Source organism: Lichenostomus cassidix, chromosome 1 (genome assembly GCF_008360975.1).
Source record: "Lichenostomus cassidix isolate B80296 chromosome 1, HeHo_3.0, whole genome shotgun sequence".
Taxonomy (NCBI): domain Eukaryota; kingdom Metazoa; phylum Chordata; class Aves; order Passeriformes; family Meliphagidae; genus Lichenostomus; species Lichenostomus cassidix.
In genome coordinates, this window is record NC_139479.1 from 40481924 (window position 1) to 40494070 (window position 12147).

The following is a 12147-nucleotide window of genomic DNA, read 5'->3' on the forward strand; positions in this document are numbered from 1 at the left end:
TTGATCTTCCTCTGATTTCCACTTTTTTTGTGGGGGAAGAATTTAAAGTTTATTCTAAGTGTAGACTGTGATTGCATCTATTCATGTTGTGATGCATGACAGCACTGATACAAGAGATCTTTTGAACCAAAGATTTCAACAGAGTTGAATATAGAAACAGCTAAACACACTTATTTGACAATGGTTATCTTCTGTGTGCATTTCCACAGGGCAAATCATCAAAAAAAGTTGAATCTCACAACAAATGGAAATAATGGAACAAATGAGACTGAACATCTAGACCTTAACTTTTATTTAGGAATTTATGCAGGTAATTGTACATGCACGTGTGTGTGTGTCTAAGAACTGTTTATTATCTGATAAAGAGTTTTGAGAGGTGCAAAGCAATGGCAGTGGGGGGAGATGTGATTTCTAGCAGTAACTGAGCAATGTCTTAACAGATCAAGAGCCCGAGTCTTGACTTCTGATTAAATTGTAATACAGAAAATATAAAATAAAATAAATTTGACAGAAGTAATAGGTTGAATGCAGAGTCTTCATTTGCTTTGCCTGGATTTTGGAAAGTAAACCAGGCATTGAGTGTTCAAAATGTCAGTCACATTAAGGTTGTGGTTATTGTCTATATATTAATAAGTCATTGAGCTGAATTTTCACTCATTATATGGATAGTAAGAGGGATTAGAAATGGATCTTCATTCTGTGCTGTTCTAAAACTTGACATGCCTACCTTTCTTCTGAAGTGCCAGAGCAAAAGAACCAGTTTCTAAAAGGCATCCTAGATGGGTATGCAAAACAGGTTGTTAAAAAACATTTCAATATATTTCAATAGGTAGCATATATGCTTCTGAATATTCAGAAAAGGGCGTTGATCCTTGCATTCAGGCATCCAAACATCCTGAAAAACTGCTCTGAGATGTAGTAAAAATTGCCACAGAAAAATCATGTGCATGCTCTCAGATTCTGCTTTTTAACACTCCTAGTGATGTACAGTTTTGTATGGCATGGTAATTTCTTCATGGAGATGTAAATGGTTGGTGTGAGAAGACAGGTGGAATGCCAGAAAAATATGTGTTGAATGTATTCAGAAGCATCTCCATGGGTGAGAGAATAGGTGCAGGATTTTTTATTTAGTGTGTTTTCTGGAATCCACGTGATCTGAGTGGTTGACAGAAAACATTGCGTTTGTTCCAGAAAGCAACAATTTAGGAGTCAGGTAAACTTGGCTCTTATTTTTGTGTGTAATGTCTTATTTCATGAACTGTTCCAGTGGACTACACAGTATGATTAAATGTGGCAAAATTCAGTTTCTCTGACCAGATAGCCTAAACCACATTAGTGAAAATTTTGTCCTTTAAGGAATATTTTGCTCTAGATAGCAGAACAACAAAAGTTACCTTTATTTTGAAATGTTCAGATGACTTAGTGAGATATTTGCAATAGTTGAACAGACGGCCTTGACTTACCTGCACAAAACTGTAAGTAAAGTTAACAGAGTTATAAAAAGATAGTTCATTTTATATGAAATATGTAGTAATCCAACTTAACTTTTTCTATAACCTCTTAAACAGTATCAAATAGTTTAACATTTTTATTTCTGATTCTTGATGTTTGGAAAAACAAAAAGACCGTCACCATAGTAGTTCCTTCGTAGTCTCTGTTGGTTCTATCGAACAAATATTTAGAGGAGTAAAATTGCTGTTAATAGGAAGCACTGTTGGCCAGAGCTGAGGTACCAATTCCATACCCCTTCTATAAGGTGAATGTGCAAGGCCCTTGTCTCTCTCATACTGAGATTCTGAGCTCATGAACACGGGAAGCAAAGAGACAGACCTGGAAGCGTGTCTTGGTCCTCCTTCTCCCCAGCCATCAGGTCTGTTCAGGTATTATGTTCTGTGAGGGTCATACCAACAGCTTCCAACTGCTTCCAGACCTGAGTAAAGTTCTACAGAAATGCGGGGTTCCCAGGATGTGGTCCCTCTCCTCCTGTTGCCCCCACAGATTGCTGTTAGGAACAGGCTGTGCCACAGCCTCCTGCTTTATGCCTCTCCTGCTCCCTTTTTGCATGACCCGACTTTCCTGTTCGGGTATGTGCAGTTACTCTTGGAAAAGTTGTCTTCTTCCACCTGGTCTGGAATACAACAGTTGAGACAAGGCAAACAAGCTCTCATCCTAGCCACCATCTTTTTTCTTAAAAACAGCACCTCACTGAACATGTGCAGTAAACTGCAAGCAGACAAATCAAATAGTGATGATACCTTTTCTTGCTCCTTGGGAGGATGCAAAAGGAAGTAGGATGGGATAGCTCAACCCCGTCACATAATTTAAAACCTCCCTCTTTCCCACTTTTACTATAGCTGTTCCTGAATTGTGTACAATTATAACCTGCCCTTAGAATAGACAATGTTTTCTGCTGATAGTTAGGATTTAACTTCAGCATGTCCTCAAGACCTGAGGTAGCTGTGCTGATTTTCTGGAGCAGGTCACGTGGAGCCTGGAAGCTCTGCCAAATGTAAGGTTAACACCTTTATTGTTCACCCTTATTGACAGGGAATTTGGGCAGCCACATTGGAGATTATGCACAGCAGACAGAGCAACAGCAATCTTCATTATTTATTTCAGTTTTTTGCCCTGTAGTGCCCTTGTCTTGTAAGCAGAGTTGTGCATAGAAGAGAAACAATCAGTCTGCAGACCAGTTCCCTAGAAGGGCTCTATTTCACATGGCATAAGGAATGCATCTCCTAAAGTGTGAAAGAAATACATGTAATTTAAATGAGTTGGTGTGTTTTACAAGGGGAAGAATGACATGTGTGGTTTGGACTGATTGGGTGTAACTCCAAGTTGTCTCTAAATAGCCATGTATTTATTACTTGTTTAATACCTGCTGGCAAGTGTTGAATCTTCACAGTGACCTCTGGAAGCCACAATTATACATGGGACTGTGAAATGAATTTTTTAGTAAGGCTGTTATGCAGAAAGTGTTTATACAGATTTATCTCATGGGTTAACAGACATTTCCTACATTTCTATGAAGTACCAATTCTTTCAAACTGAAAAAGAGAAATTGATTAACTTGATTCTGTGATAGTAACTGAAGATAATGACAAACGTATCTATGTTCTGCGCTCAGTCTGAGTCCCCCTAGGCTTAAGTTTGGATTCTTGCTATATGCAGGAGTCCAGAGAATTTGGTTTTAATTCAGTTTTTAACTTTTTTTTGTTCTGAAAGATCCATGTCTTTTTGGAGGCTCTATTAACGGCTTTTTTTAATTTCAGGTTTAACTGTGGCTACAATACTATTTGGCATAATAAGAAGTCTTCTGGTGTTTCAAGTTCTTGTCAATTCTGGTCAGAATTTGCACAGCAAAATGTTTCAATCCATTTTGAAAGCTCCTGTCTTGTTTTTTGACAGAAATCCTATAGGTAAGTTTAATAATAAAAAAATCCGCTCAGTATTTAATGTATCTCCTTGATTGCACAAATCATACCATTTCTGGAGAATTACAATTTGATAGTATTTTTGCTCTTTTGTTGGGTTCTTTTTTGCTTATTTTACTTAAACTCTCTAAATTTAAATTTTTACTTAAACACTCTAAGTGTAGTCTTCTTCAATTTAAAAGTCAGACTGCTTATTAATGATTCATCTTGCTGCCTTTAAATGCAGCTTACAGAGCAATGAATTTCCTGTAGCTTTGGTGTTGAACATTGACCTGTATTTGCACTGCTGTTCTGATTCGGTCTCTGAGTGTCTCCCATATGCTGAATGTGTTTGAATGCATTTTGCAAAACTGTGATCCAGATCCTTATATTCTTCGAAAGAAAGGAGAAAGAAGGTGGAGCAAGTGGAGAGAGTGGGGAAGTGGGTGGTGCTGATTGACGAGCCAAAGGTTTCTCTTTTACATGAGAAACAGAAACCTAATGGTCTTCACTCCCTTGGGAAAAAAAAAGGGATGCAGGCTTGTTCTCATAGCAGCAGGAGGCATTTAATTGTAAGGATATATAGGGAGTGCTTTGTTGTTTCAGAGAAATTGATAATATTTTCAGGAAACAGATACTCACGTGGATAAAAGGTTGATGCCCATGATATGATGAATGAAATATGTACAATTTAATCTTAAAAAAAAAAACCCTACAACTGGAGAAGTTTAGGGCTGTGTTGCATGCCCCACTTGTACTGTGAGTGTGTGGAAATATAAATTCAAGGCCACTGCAAAGGATTAGAAGGGAAACTGAATAAATGGGTTGGTGGAGAGCTAGTGAGAGCACATACATCAGAAGAAATCCTAGTGCTGATGTGTCAGACAGGCAGAGATTTTCCTCTTCTCTCTCTCGTGTATGTATGCACAGTATATGCAGTCACTATTTTTGAGGGAACGCGTAATGATCTTTTTAAGAATGCCCATAAATCTGGCACATAATAACAAACTAAGAACTAGGGAGAAAACATCAGCAACAATGTAGAGTAACATCAGTTTGCTTTGTAACACTGTGAAGCTCTAATTAGCAGTGCATTGTAAAACTGACATTCGTAAACCTGCCTGTTGCTGGTATTCACACACTGTTGTGACGTAGATGAGTGTTTCTATTAATCAACAGATACTTTATAATAGAAGATAAGCTTCAGGATGCATATATTTCTTTCATCTTTCTTTTGGTCATAGTAGCATGCAAAACTACTGCTGTTCTGATCTGCATCATTTGAAAAAGGAAAAAAGCAAAGGGAAAAGATGACACATAAGACAATATTCTTGTTCAGAATTGCAGCATTTAGCTGTTCTGAAATCCTGCTTGTAACATCTGTATTTCATTGTCTGATTTACATGGTTTTTTTACTGTTTGTTTATCTTTTAGAACTTCACATGCTATTTCTTGCATTGAGGTGGGGTGATTTTTTTTTTGTTTTTCCCCCTTTTTTAAAAATATGCCTATGAAAGACATACTAAAAAGAAATTGAAATTATTAAATGCACCTTTTTCTAGGGTTGTGATTGTAATAGCTAAGCCAAACTATTAGTGATCATATCCCACATTAGCAAAGCTGATATTGTAATGTCAGATCTGTCATTTAAGCATCCAGCATGTTCTCAGTATCTGTGTGAGGTCTCTAGGACCTCAGCAGAAGCAATTGCTGAACTGAATTTTGCTGTTTTATTTATCAAAAAAAAAATCAGCAATTAAAAAATGCCACGGCTAGTATTTTGAACACATGGTGATCTGTGTTCCAGAGTTGAGGAAGGAAGCTTAAATAAATAGACATCCCAAGGACTTGATAGTTCTTATTGGGGAAGCAGAGTAATGAGCAGCATCAGGGAGTTGACATTAGGAAATGGAAATATGTGGTGAATCATGACATGTCTGTCAGCTCCCAATAGTGTAGATCCAATCAGTCTTGGTGAATAAATGAGATGACTTATTTCTAAAAAAATACACTTTGTGAATCAGTTTAGGCATGAGCCCAAGATCTCCCTTTACAGATTGCATTAGCAATATATAGGGAGGGGAAGGTTGTAAAAGGAATAATAACTAGCATCTTACCCACATGATGGAAGAATGCCAATGTATTTTTGGAACCTGGATTACGTAGCAGAGAGAGAAAAGGAATGTAAGGACTCTTCTCCTTGCTCCCTTCTCAGCCAAAAATATTTGTATGTACACAGATTTCACCTTTTTGTAATTAGGTATAGGTCTAAAAATAGTTAAATGTTACTGCATATTTTGCATTGGAAGAACCTTATCAATAAATTACTGTCTCTCTCCCTTTCTTAAGCAGTTAACCTAACCCGACTGAGTTGATAATCCTGAGTGACCAAGTGTACTGTCTTACCCAGCATTCAGAAAATATTGCCATTTATTTATGACTGAAATTCAAATTTATCAGCAAGTATCTCTACTGCATCACTTACACAGCTATTGTGAAAGCTTGATGGATAGTTGAAGTGTCAGTATTTGGGGGTTTTTGGGTTTTATCACATCTGGCTTGTCTGCATTTGTTCACAAAACTATTTTTTTTTTTTTTGGCGTGTGTGTAGCATTTGGCTCTCTTGAAATTTCCTTTGCTCTTCTATCCATATTCCAGTAAGGGAATGACATGAATGTCAAAGTATGTGTAAGGCAGGAAGATGTGGACGTTTTCTATTTCATAGTGAATGCTTTATATATTGCTCTTCACATGTCACTTGCAGAAATAAGGGGGTTGATTTCTGTTCGTGTCTAGCACAAGAGGGCAGCATGATCTGTTTTATCCCAGTTGAGCCTTACAATGGCTTGTTAGAAGGATAACAAAATTCATCTGTTATGTTTTTAGAGATGATATTTGAGGAGTGAATTTTCAACTTCTCCGCTTAGCAATAGTAATGTGGTTCCATTCAGTTGTCTTCATTATCTGCAAGCATAGTATTTTCTCCTGATCTTTTACACAATAAGCTCTTCAGCTTCATTTTGTGCTGAGTTCAGGAACTTTTTTCATTTTAGAGTTAGTGGCCAAAAAGCCAGACAGCCCTCCAGAGTCAGAAGAGTCCTGTCAGGGAGACTTTCTGCCATTATTCCTTTAATTTCTTTTGCAAGATGTTTGTAAAATTTCAAAACAAATTTGTTGTAAAGCTAGGTAAAAGGGACCTGGACTTCAGCAGGGATGACTTGAATTGGGACTTGCCTCTTTTGAAATTAGTTTCTTACTGAACAGCAGAGAATCCTGGTTTTGACAAGCTTCAGGATTTGATTCAAGATTACTTGCTTAGCTTGTAAATGAACTGTTCTTCTCTGGGATTTAGGGACAGAGATTAGAGAAGGGATGCTAATGTGTAACAGCATCATTTTCAGTAATGGTAGTTTTAGTGTAAATTGTGTGTAATTTTGAATTGCATTGAATTTAGGAAGCTGAAACCTGCTGCTTCTCTGCTGATGGGTGCTGTAAGAAGGAATGACGGATATGCATTAATTTGTTAGATAAAATCGAAATCTCTTCGCCTTCTAGAGGTTCTGTCTAAAATTTAAATTGAACCAGAATCACAACACAAATTCAGCTTTTATTTTTTTTCCCCCCAATTGTATCTCTCCAAACTCTTGGTTCTGACAGTTCATAGGAGGAGAAGTATTTTGGCAGCCTTTACAGCATTCTTGGCCTTCTTGGAAATGAGAAGCAATGAATTGTGTGATGGTTGTCCTCCACCTGTTAAATTAACAGATTTTTTTCCCCCACAAATGCTTTGTGGAAGCATTAAATAAACATTGAGCCCTTTGAGTGCTTACCTAGACATTGAGATTTGACCAGGTTATAAAGAGAAATATTCTTTTTTGGTTTTGGCAGCCAGAAATTACATGCTAAACTGATAGTTAATAGCAGCACATGAAAGCAAACTCCAAATATAAAAAGATAAAAATGTGGAAGAAAGCTGTTGTTGTAATGAAGAGTTTGTTTTTCTTTAAGGCATAAGGATTTTAATTATGGTGTTCATAAATCAAGTGTTGAAATGGTTATAATTTGACAGAGAAAGTTTCTTTATAGGATTAAAAGCATGTTCATCAATGCACAAAAGCCTATCTGCATTTTATCTGACAGAAGCGTCAAATGGACAATGTTGTTAAAGTGTTTCAACCATATAATATTTGCAACGAATATGGTATTTCAGCAGTCAGAAAATTACAATGCTGATAATGAGGTTGTTAAATTATACTTTATCAGTTGGATAGTGAAACTGCTCTAGTTAGTGTACGTTAATGTATGCTTGTTCACACAAGTGATTCTGCTGAACAAGTAGCATGTTTAAACAAGAAATACTGGTCTTAAACCGTGTGATTTACAGTAGGTGGTGTTTTGGCATATCATGCAGTTAACAAGGCAAAGCTTCATGTTAAGATACTTCGTTTGTACTCTCATTCGTCACTGATATAAATATTCAGTAGCAATGCCAGGAAATGTATTGTGTTCCTATTTGACTCAATGACTCAATTGCTTTCTTTTTTTTGTTGGAAACAAGATCTGTGCTATCTTTCTGATGCAGTTTTCAGATATATCCTTGTGGTCAAGATGAATTCTGCAGGTTTGTGAAAAACTATGCCAGCTCTTTTGACAGGTTTCACGTTCTCTTAAGCTAATACAACAACATACATTGTCCTTAAAGCAGCAGAGGCTTTGTTTTCTGCTCTGTGCCAAGCTCTAAAGCGCGTTCACATGTGTGCAGGTTTGTTAGTTTACGTTGAAAAGAAGTCCCTACAGGACAGCCTTTTGTTGTAAAATAAAAACACAGATTCTCTCTTCCGTGTTGGTAATCACTTGCATTTGCTGTTATTAAGATGGCAACACAATGGGTTCCATCAATCATCAAGATCCTTAACAACCACACAACGTTGTAAATATTATATTTGGGTGTTTGAGTGGAACAGCTCGTCACCGAAGTAGGTGTGGTAATTAAAACCTGTTAGGTTGCTACATGTGTTAAAGAAAAAACCCTTTAATGTTTTTTCGTATAACAATGGCGATATGTACTTTAAATCTTATCAGGGCGTGATTATTAAATGATATTTTATGGGAGTTGCTCATTTACTGTTAGTATTATCATGGCTTTGTTAAGAGTTTAAATAGTCTTATGCTTCCATGTGTTTTTATCACCATTATGGTTCTGTCAGGAGTCTTATAAAGTTGATTGCTATAGGAGTTGTCTTTAAAGTTAGTAAATGGCACTCTGGAGTTATGTTTACATTTATTATCTATTAGTGTAACTCGATTCAACTGTATCCCATTCTTTTCTGCAGTAATAATTGAATGAAACTTGGCCATAAACCGATGAGACAAGCCCATTACATTCTCAGTTCACCGAGTCAGAGCTCACCCCATTTATGCCTAATACAGGAGATAAAATTAAAAGGTTTACGGAAAAGCTGTTTGTAGGAGGGGACGAGACATTATTTGATAGGGAAATAGCGTGAAGCTTGTACTGACAGCCACTTCCAAGTGCAGTCTCTTGCTTTCCCGGCACAAGATTTTGCCTCCCTTCATAGGGATTTTCTATCTTCTTCACATTAAGATCTCCTGGTGGGAAAAACAGCCTGCTGCGAAACTCATTTCTGACCATATGCTGACCTGCCCAGATACTGCAAAGTCCAGTGTTCTCATTTACTGAAGCAGCTACAGAGAGAGCTGCTCTCACCCCACCTCAGCCGAGCAAAAAGGAGGCATGGAATGTCGAGCAAGACAGAGAAGCCTAATTAAAAATACTGGCTTTAGAAGACTGCACGGAAGCTGTTCTGAGACATCCCTTGCCTGCAAGTGTAGTGGGAAAATAAAAACAAAATTTTGTTTTAGTCTTGCATAGATGGCATCATGTTCTGGTGAGATTTGTGGCAATGAGGAGCTAAATGTTGGTTGGAGACACTTGAAAACAGAGGGAGAGACTGCTGTAATATTGATGGAAAACTGCAAGGGGCTTAAAAAAAAAGGCCCAGCTGAGGTGATGCAGCTACAAATAAGCTTTCAGAGATAACCCAAAATGGAGTATCTTTTGTTTGTTTGTTTTGATATAACTGTTTTAAATTTTTTTTTTTTGCTATTTTTAATCTGTTTAAAAATTGTGGAGTGCTGCTATGACTGCTGTGGATAGCGGAGACTGGATGTGCCATATGGATAGAATGTCCTCTCTTGCTGTTCATGGATGCCTGTTTTGGATGGGAAATGAACATTTTTGAGAAGTGAGGAAGAACTTACCAACACTCTTTTCATTCCACCTTGGAACCAAGGCATAAGCGTTTCCAAAAATAAATTACTTTGTAGAAGAGCTGGGCAGTGGTAATGAATAGCCAGGTGGTGAGACCACATCTGTGGAAGGTGGGGAAGGCAGCCCGGATCTTCCCCCTCTCTGATTTAATGTGAGCATTGAACATGTGGCTCCCCCATCCGTGGTGAAAGCCATGTGCAGCTTGGCTCTCCTGGGCTCTTTGCTGTGCCATAGCCTTCCTTTGCTGCTCCTCATGGACACACAGACACAGTTAGACCAGTATGGTGTTTGCAGAAAAACTAGCCCATTTGATGGGGTGTTTTGGGTTTTTTTTTTTGTTTAATCTGAGTAGCTGGAAATTAAAATAAAACAAGCACTGTCGCAGTGCAGACTCATTTCATTAGCACTGTTCTGCTTTATACTGCACAGAATTCTTTCTCCCAGATGATCCTAGGTAATCTGCACTGCAGCATCTGGGTGAATTAATTAGTTTGGGTTTTTTGGTTTTTTTTCTTTTACTTTTTTTTTCTTTTTTCAGATTGCCAGCATCTTGCAGATTATGCAACAAGTGAAGATTAGTTTGTGCCTGTGGTGATCTTGTAGAGTGTTTGGAAACAAAAGGCACTTCTTGATCCAAAATTTAAATTTTAGTATAGAAAAGAATGGCTGTTGTATGTGAATCTGCCTGTTTTGGCAATCCTGAATAAAACCCGAAGAATAGAAGTAACAGCAGAAGCAGAGGTATTGAATCGAACTTGACTTCAGTGTGTTATTCAGTTTAAAAATACAAACTTTAAGTTATTTACAGATAGTACAATACAGCATTACTTGCTGTCTTCCACCCTGTCTTCCCCAGATATTTATTTTCTTTCATCAGAATCATTAGGTATTTTGTCAGGGGCTTTTTGTTATGCATTCTGGTCAAAACATATGCAGAACCTCCTTCAGGTTTTGATTTTTGATGTAGTTTTATAGAAGATAATGTTGTATTTGGAGAGGGCAACATTATTACAAGCTGTATATGTTAACAGCTACCGGCCTTATGAGAGCTTTTCAAAGTGTTCTAAAATAGCGTCAAGCATATGAAGAACATTTTTTGTTTGTTTGTTTTATTAGTTACTGGACAATAGTCGTGTAATTAGAGTGGTAGTATGTAATGGACATTAATTATTGCTTGCGGCAATACAGATCTTGAGGTGAGTAGCTTGAAACTGGAAACTGCCAGTTCATTTTTTGTATGAGGTTTGTTTTAATGTTCATTTAAATTCGGGCTTCTGTTGAGCATTTTTCCCAGCTGATTGTTATTTACATACTTTTTTGCCATGGTTTGATTTCAGAATATTTAGTTGTGGTGGTCCCAACGGGAGGTTGTGGAGTGAGGTGGCTTCTGAAAAGTCTAGAAAGGCTGGGGCTGCTTTAGCCATTACTCACCTAATGCTGGGTAGGAAGTTGTATTCACAAAGCCAGCACGCAAAGCAAGCTGCTGTATGGCAGAAAGATGGCAGAGTCTTCATTCTCAGCTCTTTGGTCCACAGTACAGTGCCTTTTTTGCTCAGGAGGTGGTCTTTGTTTTGTGTTGGACTTTGCACTGTTATAGAAGACTTGAGAATGACTTTTGACCTGTTTGTCTTCCAGCTGTAGGATCCCCTCATTTGCCAATCCTTACACATTTGCCAGTTAAATAAATACTATGAAGATCACTAATATTTCTCAAACTTGAGCTTTTATCATGTGCTACTTATGCAACATTTATGACATTTGAAAATTCAAAGGGAGTTTGGAATTAAACTTTTCATACGGTCATGGTTTTTCTGTCCAATGACATGGTTCTGGTCAGTTTTCATCCACTATGTACCTGAATTCATCTTCTGCTTTCTGTGTCCAGGAATGCTACTTTTCCTGCCCTGTTTCAAGCATAAATCTTCACTAGCTTGAATTAGTGTTGGGGCAGACAGTGCAGAATAATCTGGAGGTGCTTGGAAGTCTGAGAAGGTGAAGATTTGGAACTTGGACATTCTTGCTAGCAATTACAAGGAATAAAAGATGGAGGAAAGATGGTCTAACTCTTCCTCAGTTTTCTTTTTATCAGATTTGATGATATTTCTCTGTGCGTGTGTGTGGTAAACCTCTCTTTTCTCAGTGAAGTTATTGTCTGTTTAATATGTAAATGATGTGCAATGCAGAATATTGCTAATTCGTGTGTAGGCAAGAAAAAACACTCTGCTTTGTGGTAAGCTTCCCTTCATTGGGAATACATGTTTCTTTGTCCCTGTGTGTATTCATTTCTCAGCATAATTTCATGTTCATGAGTTTGAATGTTCACAACCCAAAATAAATAGTTTAGTCTACATTTTAGGCAGAATTCCTGCATCTGTTCTTAAGATGTTATAATTAATTTCTGATTCAGGAATATTGTTCCTGCCCCATCCTTTCTAGGGTGTG

The 12147-nt window shown here is 37.5% G+C and overlaps 1 protein-coding gene across 2 annotated transcripts in view; it reads left to right on the top strand.

Moving 5' to 3' along the window:
• The window catches only part of ABCC4 (ATP binding cassette subfamily C member 4 (PEL blood group)), a 145671-nt gene that overhangs the window by 50794 nt on the left and 82730 nt on the right, over positions 1-12147 (top strand). For both annotated transcript variants that reach the window (XM_085057595.1, XM_085057602.1), the window contains exons 18-19: positions 210-310; positions 3273-3419. In XM_085057595.1, coding sequence (XP_084913721.1) covers positions 210-310; positions 3273-3419 — 248 coding nt within the window. The remainder of the gene's footprint in view (positions 1-209; positions 311-3272; positions 3420-12147) is intronic.